Source organism: Lemur catta, chromosome 4 (assembly GCF_020740605.2).
Source record: "Lemur catta isolate mLemCat1 chromosome 4, mLemCat1.pri, whole genome shotgun sequence".
In the NCBI taxonomy this organism is placed as follows: domain Eukaryota; kingdom Metazoa; phylum Chordata; class Mammalia; order Primates; family Lemuridae; genus Lemur; species Lemur catta.
In genome coordinates this window covers 116614741-116636401 of record NC_059131.1, presented here as the reverse complement: position 1 = coordinate 116636401, position 21661 = coordinate 116614741, and the positions used below count along the sequence as shown (strand labels likewise).

At 51.2% G+C, this 21661-nt stretch overlaps 1 protein-coding gene and 1 long non-coding RNA gene across 18 annotated transcripts in view; both read left to right on the top strand.

Moving 5' to 3' along the window:
- The window catches only part of LOC123637414, a 32244-nt gene extending 27439 nt beyond the window's left edge, over window positions 1–4805 (top strand). For 2 of the 4 annotated variants that reach the window (XR_006734878.1, XR_006734879.1), the window contains one exon: window positions 4653–4805. This is a non-coding gene — a long non-coding RNA (uncharacterized LOC123637414). The remainder of the gene's footprint in view (window positions 1–4652) is intronic. The other 2 variants (XR_006734876.1, XR_006734880.1) reach the window with 1 other exon arrangement.
- A 1518-nt stretch (window positions 4806–6323) lies between these two features.
- LOC123637413 (putative neuroblastoma breakpoint family member 5) lies at window positions 6324–21111 on the top strand. 14 transcript variants are annotated; one of them, XM_045550601.1, is made up of 8 exons: window positions 6324–6414; window positions 8635–8804; window positions 13883–14016; window positions 14690–14795; window positions 14903–15108; window positions 17858–18070; window positions 19998–20100; window positions 21029–21111. In XM_045550601.1, exons 5-8 carry the CDS (start codon window positions 15069–15071, stop codon window positions 21072–21074), a joined length of 402 nt encoding a protein of 133 aa, XP_045406557.1. In that variant the 5' UTR covers window positions 6324–6414; window positions 8635–8804; window positions 13883–14016; window positions 14690–14795; window positions 14903–15068; the 3' UTR covers window positions 21075–21111. The 14 variants fall into 14 exon arrangements, 10 of the variants coding, with proteins under 10 accessions (XP_045406557.1, XP_045406562.1, XP_045406564.1 ...); XM_045550606.1 differs by lacking the exon at window positions 13883–14016; XM_045550608.1 differs by lacking the exon at window positions 14690–14795.
- The last annotated feature ends 550 nt before the right edge of the window (window positions 21112–21661 follow it).

Sequence of the window (21661 nt, the reverse complement as noted above, 5' to 3'; positions counted from 1 at the left end):
AATCATAACACTCTGGGAGGCTGAGGCGGGAGGATCGCTTGAGGTCAGGAGTTCGAGACCAGCCTGAGCAAGAGCTAGAACCCCATCTATACTAAAAATAGAAAGAAATTATCTGGACAGCTAAAAATATATATATAGAAAAAAATTAGCCAGGCATGGTGGCACATGCCTGTAGTCCCAGCTACTCAGGAGGCTGAGGCAGGAGGGTCGCTTAAGCCCAGGAGTTTGAGGTTGCTGTGACCTAGGCTGACACCACGGCACTCACTCTAGCTGGGCAACAGAGCGAGACTCTGTCTCAAAAAAAAAAAAAAAAAAAAGAAATTCCAATATTCTTGTTAGTCTGACGAGCTTGACCATTTTCCCTTCAATTTCTTGGGTTGTAAAAGTACTCAATGAAAATGATTAAGCCTGGCATGCATTATTTATTTGTTTGTTTATTTTTATTATGGCAAAATATAGGTAACATAAAATATACATTTTATGTGTACAGTTCATTGGCATTAAGTACAGTCACATTGTTGTACAGATGTCACCACCATCCACCTCTAGAGCTTTTTCATCTTCCAAACTGCTGCTCATCCCCATTAGGCAGCAGTTTTCCACTCTCCCTCCTCCTGCTCCTGGCAACCACAGTTCTTCTTTGTGTCTCTGTGAGTTTGACTCTCATTTAAGTATTTGTCCTTTTGTGACTGGCTTATTTCACTTAGCACAGTGTCTTCAGGGTTCATCCATGTTGTAGCATGTGTCAGAATTTCTTTCCTTTTTAGGGCTGAATAATACTCTGTTGTGTGGATATACCACATTTTGTTTATCCATTCATCCTGCTGACATAATCCTAACAGCACTATTCTTTGAGTTCAATTGCCTGTAACCATCTGAATATCATGAGAAGTTGAATAGGGTTCACCTCTGAGTGATGATGAATATAGTTCTTAAGAAACAGGCAGGGCTCAGTGGCTTATGCCTGAAATCTCAGCACTTTGGGAGGCCAAGGCAGGAGGATTGCTTGAGGTCAGGAGTTCAAGAACAGCCTGAACATCATAGCAAGAGCCCACCCCCATCCCCTACAAAAAATAAAAAAAATATTAGCCAGGTGTGATGGCATGCACCTGTAATCCCAGCTTCTTAGGAGGCTGAGGCAGAAGGATCACTTGAACCCAGGAATTTGAGGTTGCAGTGAACCCACTGCATTCTAGCCTGGGCAGCAGAGCCAGACACTGTCCCAGAGTGACAGGGCTGGGCCAAATGTCAGGAAAGAAACAGACTATTGGAGCTTAATGTGGGGAGGGAAGGTAGCCAAGGTTAGGGAGTGTTTGATCTGGAAAAGGAGGAGCGAACAAGGGAGCCAGGACTACGGAGCAGGATGTTCCAGGCCACACAACGAGCTGGGCAGCAGTGGGGCTTGGTGGTGGTGAGTCAGGATCATGGGTGAGGGCTGGGCTCGGCAGTGGAGTGAAAGGGAGAGGGAGTTGGTGTTCTCCTAAACACTTCGGTTACTGTGCTAAGCAGAACGCAAGTTCTTTGCTAACCAGAAAAAGTGAAGTGACTCACCAAGGAAGGTTAAGTCTCCGGTGGCCTGGCACAGTGGGCGGGGGGACAGCCTGAGCACAGGGCTGGCTTTGAGGACTTGGGCTGCCCTGGAGAAGGACTAAGGCCCGCGAGGCAGCGGGGTAGCTGCCAGGCGACCGCAGCGTGGGGGCAGAGGCCTGGTGGTGGTTGGGTGCGGAGGGTGCAGGTGACAGGGGAAGGCGTGCCTGGAGCAGGATGTGTGGGGTGTGAGGGATGGGACTTGGCCGGAGATCGAACGTGGAGGTGGACAAAAAGGAGTCGAGGATAAACGTGGGGGTGATTTGCTGTGGAGCCTGGGCGGGGAGTGATGCCCCTTCCTAGGCCAGCATGGGCCTGGAGGGAGGGACCAAAAGGAATTCTGTCTTGTAAATGTGAAGTCTGCCGTGTTTATCAGGCAGTCTCATGGCCGTGTGGGGGCATCAGTGGGGTCTTAGTGAAGCAGTCTGAGCTGGAGACAAAATTGGAGTCGAATGTCACCAGGAAAGAGAGGCCAGGACCCACGCAGTGGAGCTGCAGTCCCCACAAGGCAGATTGAGAGGGTCCGGCGCTGGGGTGGCGGTGGCCGGCAGGTGCGAGACCCGGAGATGGCGAGCCGCAAAGGTGGGGTGGACGAGGACAGGAGTGCCCACTAGTTTTGGGCACACGGAGCTGGGGGACCTCGGCAGGCTGCTGCGGAGAGTGTCAGAGACGGACCCAGGGGGGGCGCAGCAGAGAAGGCGGCGGAGGCAGGGCTGAGGACTGCGGGCGGCCGGAGGGAGAGTCGCCGACAGGACCGCCAGCATGTTTTTGGTTGGTGTTTTAGGATGGTAGGTGCCAGGGCCACCTCTATTTTGCTGATAGGAAAAAGATACAGCAAAGGGGGAGAGATGGGTAATGCGGGGAGAAAGCGTGTTACTGAGAGAGAACAGTCCCGCGAGTGTGCGCAGGGCACGGGGCCGGGGCTCGGTCTCCTGTCTGGTGATGGGCAGCGGTGACCGTGGATCCTGGCCGGGAGACGAGGCGGTTCCCATCTGAGGACATCCCTGTTCCCTAGAAGAGGCGGAGGGGACTCTGGGGAGCCCGCCTGGGCTTGGCGGTGGCTCTTCTGCCTGCAGATGCCTCGCCCTCCTCAGGAGTCTCAGGGCGAGGTCCACTCGTGGCTGCTTCGGCCCTGAGAGAGCGTCCTCCTGTCCCAGGCCGGCCTCCCCACCTCCTGTCGTTCCTGTGACCTGGTTTCAGACAGCACAGCTCCCCACATGTGTGTTCAGTGTCTTTCAAACGTTTCTATATTAGAACAACGTCTGCCCTGTGTTGTGGTTCACAAAGCAAACGTGGGTGTTTTTGTGGGAAGATGGTATTTAGTAGTGAGGGTCTCAGCTGGTTGGAAGTAAAGCCAGTGTCACTCTTCCAGGTCCGTGACAAGAAATTACTACAGAGGCGCAGCCGGGGTGCTCCTTGTCTGCGACATCACCAGGTGATGCCAGCTCCCAGGGTAGAGGAGGCCACCCAGCACCGCGTCTGCAGCCCGGCCCTGGCAAGGCGCCCTGTGTGCTGTGTGTGCCGTGTGCTGTGGGTGCCCGGGCAGGCAGTGAGGCTGTCACCCAGGTGTCGGGCAGGTGGTGCGGCCGTCACCCAGGTGCCCGGGGCAGGCGGTGCAGCCGTCACCCAGGTGCCCGGGGCAGGCGGTGCGGCCGTCACCCAGGAAGCCCCTTACTTCCATCTGGATCTGAGAGGTCTTGGAACGAGCCCCCACCACTACTTTACCACGTAGAGAAACATGTTTACAAGGTTTTAGGTAGATAAAGCAATTTTTCATGTTTCATTACATTTCTTAACATGATGCCTGGACACTTTCCTCAAGGTTCACGAAGCTTTCTGTGTGGTGAGTTCTTAGAAGTGAGTTACTCTGGGTGGAGATTGCCTGGGTTCCAGTCCTGGTCCCGTTACCAGCTGGTAACAGGTGCTTCAGCCGCCTGGACCTTGGTTCCCTGGTCCGTAGATGAAGGTGATAATAATCATGTCATCCTCGTGAGGTTATTGGAGGTTTAAATTAAGTTAACGTGAAACATTTATATTGTAGCTATTAGCTACCTATGGCAATTTAAATGAAATTAAATAAAGTAAAAAATTTAGTTCCTCAGTTGCACTGGCCACGTTTCAAGTGCTCAGGGTCCACGTGTGGCTGGTGCCTTCTGTGTTGGACAGGGCAGGTTAGAGAACATTCCTGCCCTGAAGAAATTCCGTCAGATAACCCTGACCTCAGTGTTTGCCAGCACAGACCTAGAAAGGTGTCGTCTAAAAGGTATCATCAGGGGTTCCTTCCAGGTGGGAACCAGTTCAGTGAGGGGACATCACCCGGCTGCTTCCCTGCTCCAGGCCGTGTCCTCGGAGCTGGGTGCTCTACGAGAAGGCAGGCAGCTCCCGGCCCAGCCCACGCTGCGCTTGCCCGGTGAGAGGCTCAGATGTGAAGTCATCAATCAGGGTATCAAAGTGTCATGGTCAGAAATTTGTCCTTAGACACATGAGAGCTGGAAACAGCAGGTTTGAGAGTGGGTCCTGGAGTCAGCAAGGTCCTGGCTTTACCACTGGCTGCTGTGTGACTTTAGGCAACTTAATTAATCTCTCTGGGCCTCAGGTTTCTCATGGAAAAGGGGGGGAAATAGCAGTCCATCACAGAGTCCTTATAAAGCGTCAGTGTGATAAATTCCTACAAAACAACCCTGCCAGCACGTTGCAGGGTTGACTCAGTGGCAGCCATCAGCTGTCATCTTGCTCACCAGTCAATGTCTGGACTGTGCCTGGCACATACTAAGAGCTCAACAGATATTCATAAAAAAAAGGAAGGAAATTCTGTTTCCTTTTGCTTGAGCAAACAAAAAACAACAAACTCTCTGGCTTATTGTCTCATTTTTCTGGAAACAAAATGAAAGAGACCCTGGGAGTGTGTCATGTACTTGGTGCATTCAGGTTATGTGAGTTGCCTTAAAGGTGTTGTTGCCATTACCTCAAAACGTTGAAAAGCAGTGTGAGTAGTGAGAATGACTAGAAAGAGTTGCTAGCTTTATAAAATGCATGTATTATTTTCACAATCTTATATTACGCAGCTGAGAAACCTACAATGCGCTTACTAATTGGTTAACAGATGCCAGAACGCTAGCGAGTCAGAACATTGTGATCATCCTCTGTGGAAACAAGAAGGACCTGGATGCAGATCGCGAAGTTACGTTCATAGAAGCCTCCAGATTTGCTCAAGAAAATGGCAAGTGACCTTTTATCTCTTACTGTTTTTCAAATGGCAAATTTGGGGGGTAACAACATTTCTTTGAGTTTAAAACATCTATTGGAGTTTCAAGGTTATATTTAGGAAATGTAGAATTTGAGATTGTTTTTACTATAAATTTAGACTTATTTAGTGTATTTTCAGTATATTGCATTCTGCCTACAAAAGTTACTATGATGATAAAAGCAAATCTATTAACATTCATATGACTTTTTAGTATTAGATCTTTGAATATTAGAGATCTTGGGTTAAAGTGAAATTTATTTATTTATATATATGCGGGGGGGGGGCAATGGAGACACACACACACACACACACACACACACACACACACACACACACACACACACGTACGTACGTACGTACGTACGTACGTACGTACGTCTCTCTCTGTTGCCCAGGCTGGAGTGCAGTGGCGTAATCATAGCTCACTACAACCTCAAACTCCTGGGCTCAAGCAATCTTTCTGCCTCAGCCTCCTGAGTAGCTGGGACTACAGGCATGCGCCACCACACCTGGCTAGTTTTTTGTTTCTATTTTTAGTTGTTCAGCTTAATTTCTTTCTATTTTTAGTAGAGACGGGGTCTCACTCTTGCTCAGGCTGGTTTTGAACTCCTGAGCTCAAGCAATCCTCCCACCTCGGCCTCCCAGAGTGCTAGGATTACAGGTGTGAGCCACTGTGCCTGGCCAAAATTCAGACATTTTAAATAACTTTAAGTTTTAGAACCAATCAAGAACTACAATATCCTAATATCGGTGTTTGATGGGATTCTAGGACTACTGTATTACATTCTTGGAAACTGACTAGTTTCTTGCTAAGAAAATAAACATGAGAGAAACACATAAGCCAGAATCATGACAGTTTTCAAAGATCTGTTTAGAAATACAGAAGCTAAGAATGTTAAAAGCACAAAAGGAATTTTCATGTGACTGAAATGTCCACATCTTTACAAGTGAGGACACAAGAGGCTGGAGAGGTCGTGGTTTGCCTGGAGAGCAGAGAAACAGGCCTGTCTGAGGACTGGCAGTCCCTCTGCTGGGTAAAAGGAGCGCTCATTCCTATAGGCCTTTCCACGGGCAGAGTGACAAATTGTGATACAGTCCCCTAGAAAGTACAAAGACGTGTAGATTGTACTTGTGGTAACATACAGATTGTTTGAAGAAGGAAATTGCTGCTTTTGGCAGAGCCGTGCGGCCGGTGCCTTCTCCTGCTGGGCAGTCGTGCCAGCTGCAGAAGCCTCGTTGCTCCTTCCGTCTCTCCAGTGGATTAAGTGCTAACACAAGATGGCAGCTGCTTTTCAGAAAAAGTTAGAATGCTTCTAACATTTTAAAAAACATAACTGACACATATTGATTTTGTATTTACAGAGTTACATAGTTTTATGTCATATTTTGTCTGCTGTTCTAAGAATGCTAAATGGGCTCCTAGTAAGTGAAAATTATGATTCATCTTCTAAATGTGGTGTTGTATTTTGTTTGATATCAATTTCAGAGCTGATGTTTTTGGAGACAAGTACGCTGATGAGAGAATGTGGAAGAGGCTTTTGTACAGTGTGCAAGAAAAATACTTAACAAAATTGAATAAGGTAAAAGCCTTTCCATTAATAAACTTTTCATCTGCGTGTTTTTACTCTCTAGCTCAGTAATATCACCTTTTAATATTTTCAGGAGCAATTTGGTCAAAGAATATTCTCTCTGCACCTGCCAACCTAAAACCGCCACTTACGGGTTTGCAGGTCACATCCCGTGGCTGCGGTGAAAGCTGCCCTCTGGCCAGGATGGTTTCCACAGCGATGAAAGGGACGGGAGACCAGCTCGACTGGGGGGGGGCAGTCAAGGTTTCAGCCAGTGTTTGCTCTTAGAGCCACAGTCTCCCTGGGCTCCTTCGCTTAAAGGAGGAGGAACAGGCCTTTGTCCACTCTCTGTCAGCAACATGCCGGTTCTGTTGGGCCTGGGCCACATGTAACGGCATGATGAGCGCATCCTGGAATGTTGGCAGTTGCAGATGGGGCATCATGGAGCTGTGCAGTCAGGAGTCATTTTATTTCTGAAGCTAACTGAGCATGCCTCGATTGTAACATGCCTCGTTGTTATATTTGTTGCTTTGGTAAAAATAACTTGAAATAACTCTAATGTGGGCAACTGATGAAATACTATGTAGTTGTCCCTTACTAGAGTTTTTATTTAAATATTACCGAACATATTTGGGTATTCACTTTTTAATCATTCAAATATCTGAGTGCCTATTCTTTGCCAAGTGCTAGGATACAAAAATTAATCACAATTCTTGCCCTCAAGAAACCATCTTTCAAGGGAGACAATCAAAAGATAATGATAATCCTGTGAGGCTGATGCAGCGATTGAGAGATGCACAGGTCCCTGGCATAACAGAGAAGCGGGGCCTGCCCCACCCAGTGTCTCGGGGGGCCTCCAGGAGGAGGTGATGGCTGAGCTCAAACTTTCAAAGTATAAGTAAGAGTGAGCCAGCAAGGGAGTGAGGGGGAGGGAGTGGCAGGAGAGAAGGTTGAAGAAAGGCAGGAGCCAGCCAGTGGCCCTAATCGAGGATCTGGAACTTTTTCCTGTAGGTTACGGATTCTCAGTGCTGGCTGGGTGCTAGAGTCGCTGGGATGCATGGGAAACTGTAATCCCAGGCCCCACCTCTAGGGACGCCAACTTCACTGGGCTGAAGTGTGGTTTAAGCATCAGGCTTTTTACATGTTCTCTCCTGTGATTCTAATGCTCGGCCAAGACTGAGAATCACTTCAGTGGCGGGGTGGGGTCAGCTGGCGAGTGACGTGGTCAGGTTGTGACTTGACATCATTCATGTAGCAGGTGGTTATGTTGAGGACAGATTGAAGGGAGGATAAGGCTAGGGGCCAGGATATCAGTTAAGGCATTTTTGAGTAATGCGAGTAAAAAATGACTGATTAAAGCTCAACAGGGGCCGGGCGTGGTGGCTCATGCCTGTAATCCCAGCACTCTGGGAGGCCAAGGCGGGAGGATCATTTGAGCTCAGGAGTTCGAGACCGGCCTGAGGAAGAGCGAGACCCTGTCTCTACTAAAAAAAAAAAAAAATAGAAATTAGCTGAACAACTAAAAATATAGAGAAAAAAAGATTAGCAGGGCATGATGGCGCATGCCTGTAGTCCCAGGAGTTTGAGGTCGCTGTGAGCTAGGCTGACATCACGGCACTCTAGCCCGGGCAACAGAGCGAGACTCTGCCTCAAAAAAAAAAAAAAAAAAAAATATCAGGAGGCGTCCCTGCCGTCCTCATTGCGGCCCAGCCTGCTGGCAGGGTCTCCACAGGAAGAAACGTAACTCGACAAAAGAAAGTTCATGTCAAGAAGGCACAGCAACTAGGCACACGATGCCCCAGATATAAACCTACCTTTGCAGACATTTCAGAAAAACTGCTGCACATTCAGCAAACATGTTGCAGGATCCATTGAAGAGCTGCCTGGGGCCGTGGGGTGACCCAGGGTTATGGGTCCCTGTGTGCTGTGGGTCCTGCCTGCACCTGACAGGGCATCTGGGGGGATCTCTTCCTCCTTAGCTCCTCACTTGTCAGTGCACTTTGCACTGCCCTGTGACCTCTGTCTCTCTCTCTGTCTTTGTCTCTCTCTGTCTGTCACCCCCATGGCCAAGGCAGCCGAGCTGTGCCCAAAGCAGAGGAGGGGGTGTCCTGCCTCCTTTGCGAAGGGAGGCCACACGCCATTGGACCCCCCCTTGTGCTTCCCATCAGGCCCCACGGGGTGCTCAGGGGTCTCACCCCTCCTGCCTTCATCTTTGGTTCTTCCTCTCCCCAGTGGGCCCAGTGAGCTGCAGGAGGATGCAGGGACTGCAGGGCTGTCACAGGCACTGACGGAGCAGGGTTTCCCTCCTGGTGGTGCTGACCTGTCTGACTGCCGAGAGCCGATCAGAAGCGCCGCCTCCCTGTCTGCCGAGCCTGAGGTCCAGTCTGTTCTGGATGGAGCAGGTGAGTCCTCCCGTGAGAAAGCTGGTCAGTCTCACTGGCATCCCAGGTGGCCTCACTGTGCTCAGTCCTCTGCCTGGGCTGAGCAATGTCCCTGCAGGCTGACTCAGGAGACCCTGTTGGTTCCCGTCAGGTGCTTGGGCAGTTTCCTGCACAGAGGGGAGGTGGGTCTGAGAGCTTTGCCGTCTTCCCAGCACCTGGCCGTGTCTCTGCCAGCCCGGCCCCCACTGCCCTGTGCAGGCCGCAGATGCACAGGCAGGTCCCAGCCCCTGCAGCATGTGCACAGCAGGGTCTGCCCGAGTCTCCCCTGTGAGTGGCATCTCATGTCCCCTGCATGTCCTGGGCGGGGCCTCCACTCTGCAGGTGGAGCTGCAGCTCCATGAGACCCATTGGCAATCAACCAGGGGCTCCAAGGTCCTTGTCTCTCCCGCCCTGTCCCCAGGGTCTCTGCTCTCACCTTGGCTGTCCTGGGGCCCTTGGAAAGCTCCAGGCTCAGTCGCACAACCACCCCGCCAGGCCTGGGCTCCCGTGAGGAGGACGGGAGATGCTCAGACACAGGTCTCAGAAGGGAGCTGAGTGTGGGAGGGGACGGCCCTGCCAGGCATCACTAATCACGGGCCAGGAGAGGCCAGTTCTCCTCTGCAGTGGGGTCACAATCAGAGAAGGCCACCTCCTGCGTGGCCTCCCTGCGATAGTGTGAACCGTGTGTGTGTGTGCAGTGCCCAGCCGGGCCCGGCAGCGGTGGCACAGGCGGTCTGCCCCGCCCACCCTCCCCCTGCAGGGAGAGCCCCGGCAGACACAGCACGAATGTCACCTAAATGACACGTGGATGTTTTAGCAAGGATTTTCTCCACGTAGCCATGCAACACCAGGCACGGAAGTCGGGAGTGTGACGGACGCTGTCCCTCGCCCTGTGCTGGGACAGCATCTCCGTCTCCGCAGCGTGGGTTGCGCAGGCTCCGCCCGGAGGGAGGAGGCTCCGGGCAGCAGCAGGAACGTGCCACATGCCCAGCCGTGCTGTAACCGTCCCCTGTGGGGCCAGGCTGGGGAGACCTGGCTCTGCAGCCATTCAGGGGAGGGCGGGAAGGGGGTCCACGCAGCTCAGGGCCACCAGCAAGACCAGGCTGCGTGGACAGCCCCTCGGTCTGCGTCTGCAGTAGTGCAAATGGAACGTCCCCGCGGGAGGACAAGACTCCCCGGGGCAAGGGTGGGTTAGGGACACCTGTCTAACAGTCTATGGAGGAGGGTCCGGAATCTGTGAGGGCCACACGGCTGGACACAGGAGAAACCTGACAATGATCACCCTTGACATTCGACACCATAGTGTGGTGACGCCCAGCTCAAATATTTGAATGACCTAAGGGAGCCGAGGGGAGATGAGCTTTGTGACAATCATGAGGCTAAATAAGTAAAAACGTGAAGGAGCCTTCAGGGCGTCAGGAGTTGGCCACATTCCCAGGAAGGTTCCAGACCACCACGACTGTGCAGGGAGGGAAAGGCAGGTGGGGAGGGAGTGAGTTCACCTCCAGGGACAGTAGAGAAGGGACCAGGTGACGTGCTGGGTCCTGGGGGAGATTCCTGCCTCAGTGCCCTTCAGTCCTGCCGAGTGTGCGACGCTCATCCCTGGGCTTCACAGTTCCTTCCACAGACAGGCGTGTCGGGGGGAGATGTTTCCCCAGGAGCCCAGCAGGAACTCTCACCAGCTCTTAGTGAGTGTCCCACTGGAATGATGGTTCGCGGTGGCAAACTGTGCCTTCAGTCACTATGGGGGCCACCAGGCCGAGGGAGGAGCCTGTGCACAAAGACCTGGATGCTGGAAGGTCCCTGGTGCAGGGCTGGGGGGGACAGCCTGACCCCAGGGGACGATCTGCACAAGGACAATTTGGGGGGAAGTGAGGTTGGGTGAGAATGTTGGGCCACAGTGAGCAGGACCACAAGGTGGGGGGGGGGTGACGTGCGTTGTGTCGTGGGCCGTGGAGAGGAAGGTCTTGGAGGCAGAGCAGGACGTGGTGAGAGGACTGTGGGGGCTGAGCCCAGTGAGGGACTGACAGTGTGGAGGTGGCAGCATCAGGGTCCCAGTCGGGAGGACACTGGGGAATCCAGGCGGCGATGATGAGAGTCTGACACAGTGTGAGCTCTCAGGAAGGTGACACAGAACACATGGGGGTATCTAAGTTTGAGTGTCTTCCCCTTTTGCCAGCAGAACCAGGGAGCCCCTCGGCTTCTTGCCATTTTCTCATGCAGCCACCAGAGGGCAGTGTGGGACTGCTTATGACAATGCCATTGTTCCACTTCAATACTTTTTTTACAGGTTAGCATTCAGAATGACTTCTACTGTCTTAGAGAATTTTTTAAAAAATGTTTACTTGCTATTATGCTTTAAATCATTTGGAAATAATGAAAACTTCGTAGAAGAAACAAATATAAGTTTATCCCACTGACTGGAAGATCTCTTTACACATGTAGACATGTAAAATTATCAATCAATGAGTCAAGGTGGATCTTAACCAAACAAAATATTAAAAATTAACTGAATATGGATAAAATAATTAAATTTAAGAACTAAAACTAAAGGTCTTAGAAGAAAATGTAGGGGGAAATCTTTATGACCTTGGATTTGACAGTTTTGTAAACATGTCACCAAAAGCTTTAGCAGTAAAAGAAGAAAGAAAAAAACAGATAAATGGGGCGCCAACAAAATTAAAAACTTTCCTGTCTCAAAAGACACTCACAAGAGATTGTAAAGACAGCTCATGGGATAGCAGAAAATACTGGCAAATGATAAACCTATTAAGGATTTTATACCCAGAAAATATAATGAACTCTTATAATTCAAGTACAGAAACACAAACATCCAACTAAAATGGGCAAAGGAATTATATAGACATTTCTCCAAACAAGATACATGAATTGCAAAGAAGCACATGGTAGATGGTCAACAGCATTAGATATAAGGGAAACGTGGAAGAACCCAACAATGAGACCCCAGCCCATACCACTAGGACGGCTATAATTAAACAGCATCAATAGTTGCGTGAGTGCTTGATTGAGGTCAAAGCCTGGATGAATCCTCTGTGACGTGGGGCTTTGCCTCTGGGCTCTTGGCTCTGCACATATTTCATCTTCATTGGAATCATTACTTTTCTCTTTCTTCTCACACTCATTGCTTCTTCCTCTTCCTCCTCACGACAGCACCTTCCCTTAATGGCTTGGGACATGCTTCCCACCCAAATTGGTCTCACACTGACCATGGCATGGTTCCCACTGTCTCCCGTGGGGGCTGCCCTCGTGGTCTCAGGCTCCTCGGGGTCCTCTGTGCTGAGCTGACTTCTGCCAGTCCCGACTGCTTTCACCTCACCTGGATGGTTTAAGGGAAAGTCCAGGACTGCAGAGAACCAGAACCAATCTCTGCCCAGGCTATCTCCAAGGGGGAGAAAATCAGAGGGATGTTTCTAAAACAATGACCCACATGAGAGCTGAGGTTCCCCAGCAATTAAATCAGAGGGAGAAACCTAAAGGAGAATGGAGGAGCTAAAAGCCAGGCTGGGGAAGTGGGGTTCCCACTTGTGTCCCCTACCAGGTGGGACACCTTATGTGGAAAAGGGGACAGTTCCCAAAGGAAGGCCACCATGGACATGGGACGTGGTCTGCTCTAGCTGAGTTGTTCCTGTGGCTATCAGAGTTCTGGGGACCTTTTCCCAGGATGTGCATTTAATGGTGGCCTTTTTTCTTATGTGAGAATCTCTAGGGATATTTCTCTGAAATAGATTCCTGGGCCTTATCTCCAGAGATGTTTTAACAAGTGTCCCAGTGACTCACATGCATGTTCTTTAGCTCTGTGTCTAGTAAAGTCCGGGATGCCTTTCAGATTCATGTTATTCTATTTAACCATCCCAAACCCTAGTGGTGACTGCTGCCCTATTTTCCACATGAGGATTATAGCCTCAAAGAGGGTAGAGAAATTCTCCTTTGAAGCATCCCTGGCCTGCGAGAAGCTGCATTTGAATCTCAGATCTGCTGAGCCGACGCTGTGCTGTTGTTGCTTCCGCACTGACCCAGGATGGAATTTGGCTGGGACGGTGGTTGGGATGAGAGGTCTTTGGTAAAAGTGAATGACTCTTAGTGACGGGGAATGATTCACTTGATTAGTACTGACTGTTTACTGTAGCAGGTGCTTGTGGGGACACTGGAGACCTGTCATCACCAGGGCGGACAGAGTCCCTGGTCTGCTGAAGATCATCTTCCTACTGAAGAGATTATAGATAATCACCTAATATACTTCTTTTGTGATTCTGTTACATATAATTTATCCTTTGTGTTTCTTTGTCACCTGAGACCAGTCATTGATTGAAAACTGAGTATAAATAATAGAACTGGATCAGGCATAGTGGATCCAGCCTGTAATTTCAGCACTTTGGGAGATCTAGGAGACAGATCACTTGAGGCCAAGAGTTCAAGACCAGCCTGGGCAACATAATACCACAGCATTTCTACAAATAATATTAACAATAATAATAATAAATGAGCTCTGGGTACTGGTGGGCACCCGTTGTCATAGCTACTCAGGAAGCTGATGCAGGAGGATCCCTTGAGCCCAGGAGTCTGGGGCTGCTGTGAGCTGTGTTCATGGCCCTGCACGCCAGCCTGGATGACACAGCAAGACCCTCTTCTTAAAGAACAAAATATAGGGCTAAGAACTATAGAACTGTGATAAAAGATATGTCCCAGGATGGAGACATCTGAGATGTTTTAACAGTGGAAATAGCCATGTTGGATCCCAAATCCCAGAAACAGAGATGTGAGTTCCTGGTGGTAGAGCTCGGTGCTTTGGACAGGGAAGCTGAGGCCCAGGCTTGTGAGGTGGCCCTGCTGCCAGCAAGGGGTGAGGGAGCTGGGGAGAATCTCTTAGTCCTTCTGGGCCTCAGTTTCCCCATCAGGAAGTGAAGGTTCCAACTGCACCTCTCCCAGGGACCTTCCTGCCGGGTTTGCTCTGAGTCTCTGTGGGCAGAGCTGTGGTAAAGGTGCCCTGCGACCCGCAGTGGAGACCTGACCTTGGTCCCTACTGTGACTATCTCCTGCAGGGCCCTGAGCTGAGGCCACACCCTGAGAACTCAGAACTGAGGGAGCAGATGGAGGAAGGGGAGCCGGCAGGTTGGGGGATGAGAATGACCGAAACAAGGACACGGGAACGGTGGTGCAGGTGGACACACACGGGGTGAGAATGAGGACAAATTGGGTTTAGAGATCAGGAGTCACTGAGAGACGCCTGTCATCACCCAAACCCTCCAGGGCCAGCCTGGACAGAGCAGTGGGGATGGGAGAGGAGCTCAGGGCACTGGGGTCCTAGGCACCTGGCCAAGGACACCCACAGGCTGGACTCAGAGCTGGTTCACACTGAGGGAAGCACCAACCCCAAGAGGAGGAAGAAGTGACCGTGAGACCCTGCCCAGCTCCAGCAGCCTCGTCCTTGGGGCTGCCCTGGCAGTGGACGCCCTCCAGGTCAGGGTGGGCTGAGCAGGAGAAGGGTGGACATGCTGCTCTAGGCCAGTGACCCGGGGACAGGGGACCCTTGCACATGAAGTAGTGACACTTGGCTATTCTCTGTGCCTTTCAGTTGAGAAAGGTCTGGTGGCAGCCCAGGGGCCGGGCGGAGAGGTCACAGACACGTCATCCCCATGACGCAGTGAACAGGAAGGGAATTCCTGAGAGCAGTCCCGGTGTCACCAGACCCCCACAGGGGACTGTCCCTGAGTTCTGATACTGTAGGGCAGGGGTCTCTCTACAGAAGGAGACGTGCAGCTCCCTGGCAGGAAGGAGGGTGTCTCTCACAGAACACTCAGGGAAGGAGTGTAGACGGGGTGCTGGAGTCAGAAACCACTTTTATTCAGTCACTGACGACCACTGCGGGGAGCCCCCTGGTGCCGGGCCTGAGTGGGAACCGTGAACACGGAGTTGGTGAAACTGTGTCCCAGCATCCACGGAGCTCTCAGACCGGTAGGCCGTGCATCGTGGCAAGTGTGGTCACGGTGAGGGAGGGTCCCATGGGGTGTGGGGGTGACCTCAGTGGCTGTCCTGGTCCCCCTTCTGTTTGTTTCCAACAGCTGGTGGGCCCTGGGTGACAACACTCCTGACCTCCCAGGACACCACCAGCATCTGCCTCCAGGTCGTGTCAAGGTCAACAGAGCCAAGGTCTCCAGGGGGAACTGCTGACTCCGTCATGGCCACCTGGAGACACCATGAGGCCAGTTTAGTGGGACCCTCAAGTCCATGTCTGCCAGAAAGGTGACGCTGGTCCCTGTTCTTGTGGGTAATTACATGTTTCCACACCTTCCTAATCTCCCATCGCATCAAAATTAATTAAACGATGACTCTATTTTTAGAATTTCAGTAGCTCATAATTTACTCTCAGATCTCGCAGTAAAGAACGAGTGTGGAGGGAATAAAGCTGTTTCCGTGTTTGCAGGGAACACGCAGGGACTGGGGCTGGACTGGCTTTCTGCATTCACAGGCTCGGGGAACATCGTGACTCTTGTGCTCAGAGACACAGAAATGTCCCACACCCTTGTTTCACTGTCTGTCCACCCTGTCCCTGTGTGAAAAATCCGACATCTGTGCTCACCTAGGGACGCTGAGCTAAGTCAGTTGAGCTCAGCGAGGGCAGTTCCTGATCCCTGTGGGTAGTGTCCTGTGCTCGTCACACTGGGGGGCAGAGGACAGGAGCTCCGGTCCCCACTGAAAGGAGCTGAGAGTTGTCTGCTCTGAATTCAGCCAGGGGTGTGTGTAGGTGGGGAATCAACAGCTCACCCCCTCGCTCCCCTGCTGATGAGGAAGAGGATGATGAGGAGCAGTGACGGCCCTGGGCTTTATGCACCTCCTCCTGATTCATGCCCACAGCATGTGGAGAACGTCCTGCAGGGAGGGTCCAAGCTTCCTTTGTCACAGTTGACTGTCACACATCCTCAGCATGGCTCCTCTCCATGTGTGTACGTCACAGATCATATCTAGATTGTAGCAGTAAGAAGAGAAGCAGCGCAGTGACAGACTGGAAATCCTTGCACGATGTCTGGTTGGGCAACGGGTCTCTACAAAGGTCAAGAACCTGCTCAGAAAGTGACGCTTTGCGGAACACACGGATGAGCCGGGTCCAGTGTCCTGTGGTGGGAGACACCTGACTGCATCTCGCAGCACCTGGTGACTTCAGGAGCAAAACCACTCTCCACTTGCCCCAAATGGTGGCCCTGTACACCAGATCAGAAGGTCTTTAATGCAGCAAATAAGCTGGGAAAATGGCTCTGCTTCTACGGCCAAGGAATGACATGGGTCTCCTGGGGATGACACAGCAGGAAGCAGATGGAACTTAGCACAGTGGCCACAATACAGCACATGAACTGGCTGCCTGCTGTGGAGCTGTGAGTGAGCTGCTTAGAGAAACAGAAATATTATCTTTTCAAAAACTGTGTTTGGTTGAAATGGGGACCCAGTGGCCACTGGGGCTTAACATACATCTCATAACTGACATCATCCACAGTGTAGTGTAGGGGTGTTTTAGGGTGGAGGGAGACACTGTCAAACGTGGCCGAGCAGTCCTCCTTCCTTCACTCTGACATGAACGCTCGGGGCCCACGATGACATGAGTTCCTCCCTCAACTCAGGCAGGTCCAGCAGGTGAACTGCAGAGACCTGGGCCACAGGGCGTCTCCCAGGTGTCAGGCTCACCAGACCTGGGTGGGACTGGAAGCCAAGAATGTGAGGAGGTGGCGCAGGGGTCCCTCTCCCCTGCCTGCCTGTCCCTCTCAGCTCAGCCTCACCTGCTGTGTCCCTAAACCACATTGCATGTGGGCACCATGGAGGCTCATCACCCCAGCCAGAGTCATGACCTTGACCTTCCCATGTTCAGTTAGTGGAACACAACCACAGCTCAACCGTTTCAGGTCAACACACAGAGCTACAGAACAAGGTTTCATAAAGGTGCTCTGGATCCTTGTCCTGTGCAGCATGTGAATGAAATGACCAAAAATGTAAAACCTGCCATGAGGTTGACAAGTCTTTTCAATAGAGATGGTCACGTCATGTATTCAAGCACCTGCACATGAACTAGTTTAATCACTGTGACGGCTGGGAAAGGGAACACAAGGAAGTAGAAAGAAATCCATTAGCAGCAAATATGAAGTTTAATGTTCAGTGAGAGGAAGTAACAACCCAAAGCACCCCACACACGGGAGGACATAGGTGGTGGGAGGTCACACGTGACGCAGGTACAAGGAGAGACACAGCCCCCTGTGAGACGACTGAAGCCAACGTAACCCTGGAATGCAGCAGGGACACTCAGACAGGACAGAATTTTGTTCTATACTTTCTAATGGATTTGGAGGGATGGGAGAAGATGCAGAGAAGAAAGTCACGAGAGATTTACATTTTTACATCGCAAAAGTTTGACGTTATTTAATTTAGGAAAAGTCGTAAGATCTGTTTTCATGGTAAAGAAATGGTTGGGTGACTACACAACCATGAAGGAAATAAAACTGGGGGGGAAACTGTTCCTACCTAGATATTTCCATACAGACATGGGAATGGACAAGAGGAAACGTGCTGAGATTTACTGAGAAATGAAGGGGTCTGTGGCATGAGCACGTGTCTACACCACTCTGGAGCATGGCTGCTCAGGGGGTGTCCCCATCAGTGGTGTCCCCTTTAGGCCAGACCACCTGGCTTGTGCATCGGCATGGCCCAGGCACCTGGGGGGCAGGGCTCCTAACATTCCGTGCACCCGCACAGAATTCTATTATGGCGACTGAAGACCGTTACGTGGCTCGCTGAGCTCCACTGGCTCACTTTTCTTGGGCTCTGAGCTATAGTCAGTGACTTCAGCTCTGAGCTCCGGCGTCCTGAGCCTAATTGACTACAAAGTGAAGGACTGTTGAGTGCTGTGGGGTGTGGATCACGTTTTTCCAATAGTAAGTGAAGAAGTCCAGTGTTGGTCCTCCCTCAGTCCTGATGAAACCTATTGGATTTGATTTGTTGTTCACCCACCGTGTGTTTGGGTTTCTTCTCCCCAGTCCCAGGCTGTGCCTCTCCTGCCACAGCGGCCAGCATGGCAGGGTCCCTCTGCTCTCTGTCCAGGCAGAGGGCACAGATGGACATCTGGGAACAAAACAGGGAACTGCGCTCCCAGCTGGTGGAGGCTAAACAGCAGGTTCTGGACCTCAGGGAGAAACTGGACATTTCCGAATCAACTGCTTTCTCCCTGGCCAACCAGCTGCAGAAATACAGTAAGTTCTGTAGGTTCACCATGTTCAGTGACAGATGGTTGTGTGTATTCTCTCTGAGGAAATAAAGTTTCTAGACTTGGTGCTTCTCTTCCCTTTATCAAAATAAATTTCATCCTGCTATATTCCCAAGAAGGGAAAAGGGGGTATTTTAACCCTGTTTTTCTGAGGATGGAGAAACTGAGGCACACAGAGTTTGGCCATGATTCCAGGTGAGGAGTAGGGTGGGGCATGAGGTAAAATGTCAGTTATTTATTTCTGCAGCTTCCAAGGAAGTGCCTGTGATTTGGGCACAAGCTACACCTGTTTTTCTTAGGAGCCTGTGTACTGCACAAAATCCTGCAGTCACATAACGTCACTGTGGTTGTAATTTCTGGGACTGATGAGCTTCCGTTCAATTGTGGTGAGGCCCAACAGGAAAGCACTGAGCTACCCCCTGGGGAAGGTTGGGATGGACACAGCCCCTGCTTCAGAGGAGCTTCCAGAGGAGCGTGCTCCTAATGGCAGTTGTGACAATCCTTAGTGACCCTGTCCAGGGGGCTGACCCTGGTGGGAGAGAAGCTCTGCATCCTGGGACACCAGTTCTACTTTGAGCCCAAGAAAGTGATTTGAAACTTAGCTGGAAGGTAGATGGTGCTTCTGGTTATGTCAGGGACACTTTCCCACCTCTGTGTGTCCCCTGAGCTGGGGAACCTTCAGGGACACAGGACAGCCAGCAGGTGCACGTGGACCATGATGGCCTGATCTAGCAGATGTTGGCCCACGTGTGAACAAGGGACGAGGAGGACAGCAGCAGCCCCTGTGACAAGCAAAGCAGTGTGTGGGATGGGCCCCCACCCCCACCCCAGTGCGCCTGGCCACTGCCAGCCCTTGTCCTGCCCAGAAAGAGAAGCCTGAGCGACTGAGGGGTCCTGGGAGCAGGGCACGCGCACAGCAGCAGGATTGGAAGGAACCTCGCAACTCTGAGGCTGAGCTTGCATCCTTTTCCTCCAAATTATTTTCCAATAAATGAGAGGATTATTTTTAATCAAAAGGAATTAAAGAGAAGATTAAAAATTGAAGCCTGTTATGGAGGTGAAGAGATGAGTTCTGGGAAAGGACAAACTGTGTTTTATTAACACCTTTCCATCTAATCATAACATAAGCATGTGAAATACTGTGAAGAGGAAGAACATGGAAGAAGGCTGAAGACCACGTGTACAGCAGGGACCCTGGGAATGTCTCCGGGCACCAATGCAAGTTGTTTGTCTATGGTGTGCCTCAGTTTCCTCCTCTGTTTACATGGTGCTATTGTATCACCTATTAATTGGAGTTGCAATGATACATTCATTAATTCCTGTGTCGCTTTTACAGCAGAGCCTGACAAGAGGAGCCACTGTGAGCTCGCAGGTCTCTCACTTCCAGTGTGACCCGAGCCTCACTAGCGTGTGGGAATTTTCTCTCGGGTCCTCGTGGTCTAACGCCTGATGTCTCCCACAGGTGCATCCGGATGCGATTTCCACCTGTGAGAGGCTGGTGCACTCTTTGCATTCCCAGCACGAGGGACCCACAAATCGTGGGGTCCTCAGGGCCTTCCTAGCTGTGCAGGTGTCACTGCATCGTGCCCAGTTCAGTGATTTCCGTCACAGGCTGCAGCTTGGTCACGAGGCCCGTGATCAGAGTCAGACCTTGGGGGAGAGAACTCTGACTGTCCTAAATCCCAATTCGATTTTTGCCAAATACCTTTATGTGCCTTTCAGCTTCTCCTTCCTCATCTTGCAATAGGAATTCTCAATGCCATGGAGATGGGAGGGTGAGAATTAAAGGTGTAGAAATCCCCACATAAGACCTGGGACTGCGGACACTTTGGTCCCTTGGAGGGACCCTGCCACTTCCCCTGTGGGCAGTGGCCACAGCTTCCCACTGAGGCCAGCGTGTGTGTCTTTCTCAGAGTGTGGCAAGTTCAGGGATGTCCTGGAGTCCGTGCTGGGGGTGAGGCTGGACTTCTGGGAGGAGGAGCGGGCAGAGATGCCGACCCTGGAGGACGAGCTCAGGTAAGGCTGCTGTGTGTGGGGCAGACAGGGGGACGTGTGAGTCTCTGATGTGGGCAGCTCAGCTGGGACATCTAAGAGCCCACCTTGCCAGGGCAATGGCAGGAATGCACGAGGCCGGCATGTTTTTCACAGATATTAATAAAACAAGATGAAAACAAAACTAAGGATGTATTCTGGCCCACAACTGTGACTCAGAGCCAGGTTTTCTCCTTCCAAACAAGAAGTTGTTAGGGTGAAAGTCACGTAACATAAAGGTAACCAAAGGACAGTGACAACTCAGCAGCATTGAGTGTAGTCACACTGTGCATTCAGGTGATGGAAACACTAAAAGCCCCGACTCCACACTGTGCGATATATCCCTGTGACAACACTGCACTTGGACCCGTCACAGACATACAATTAAAACTTTACAGTGTTGTGCAGTCATCGTCCCATTCACTCTGAATCACACTCACCCTGACTGAATGTGGCTTCTGAGACTGTTACCCAAAGAACATTGTCCCCTTGGCCTGGTTATCCTCTGTCTTTCATGCTTTCAACTGGCCCCAGCTGGAGCTGGAACATTGCTTCCTGTGGCTGCGTGTCCAGTCACAGCAGAACGTGCTGGGTGTGTCTTCACGTGGAAAAGGCCTTGGCCACAGGGAGGGACTGAGGGACACCGTTGTGAAGCCGATTCAGGAAGACACCTGGCTCCTCTACAGAAGGAAACAGGAAGGGAGCATCAAGGATCTCACAGGGACACTCTGTGATGCACGGGAGGCTTTCCCTGCACATTCTTCTCTCTCTTTGCCACAAGCAGGTCACCAAATACGTGCTAGAATTGCACTTGGAAGGCTTCCTGGGGACACCTTCACAGAACTGTCTGCTACTGTGCATATACTCTATTGTCAACTGTGCCTTTTCATATTTGCTTTTGTTCCCACCATAGGGAAGCCAACAGGCTCATTGACCAGCAGGCCCGAGAGCTGACCTGATTGAGGCAGGTGTTGTGAGAGGGGAGAGATGGCTCATTTCTCCTCAAGCAGCACCTGCAGGCCATCCTCCTCCAGGACAATCCTGACAGCTGCCAGGGCCAGGACCTAAGTGAGCACCTGGCAGAGGGGCACAGGCTGGCAGAGCACCTCGCCTGCACGCTCAGCCCAGGTGAGTGGCCACAGGCCCTCAGGACTCTGAGCTGCTCCCAGGTGCCAGCTCACAAGACACTCCACTCACAATGTGGCTCTTCACCCAGCTGTCCTGGTTTGCACATCACATTTATGGCCAAGACAGGATCAGGGCTGGCCAGCGGGAGCAGAGGACAGAATACTCAGGGTGGAGGTCCCAATGTCCCCACTCTGTCCTTCCTCCTGATGCACCGTGGCCTTGAACTTATCAATTCTTTTTTCATGGGTTTTGCTTTTGTGTGTTGTGTCCAAGGACCCAAATCTAGGTGACCAATCCCAAGGATTTGTTCTGTAAAATTGCATTCAGTCAAAAGGCCACACTCAAGGATCTGGAAAGACACATGTGGCCCCAAGGTTCCCCACTCCTCAGTGGACCTTATACATATGTAATTAGCTTC

Bases quoted from the DNA above. Each gene is read 5' to 3' on its own strand.
- LOC123637413 (XM_045550610.1), top strand. From the start codon at position 15,069: ATGTCTGCCAGAAAGGTGACGCTGGTCCCTGTTCTTGTGG. The intron at 15,109-17,857 runs GTAATTACATGT...TCTTCTCCCCAG, and splicing joins GCTGGTCCCTGTTCTTGTGG to TCCCAGGCTGTGCCTCTCCT. The intron at 20,101-21,028 runs GTAAGGCTGCTG...TTCCCACCATAG, and splicing joins ACCCTGGAGGACGAGCTCAG to GGAAGCCAACAGGCTCATTG.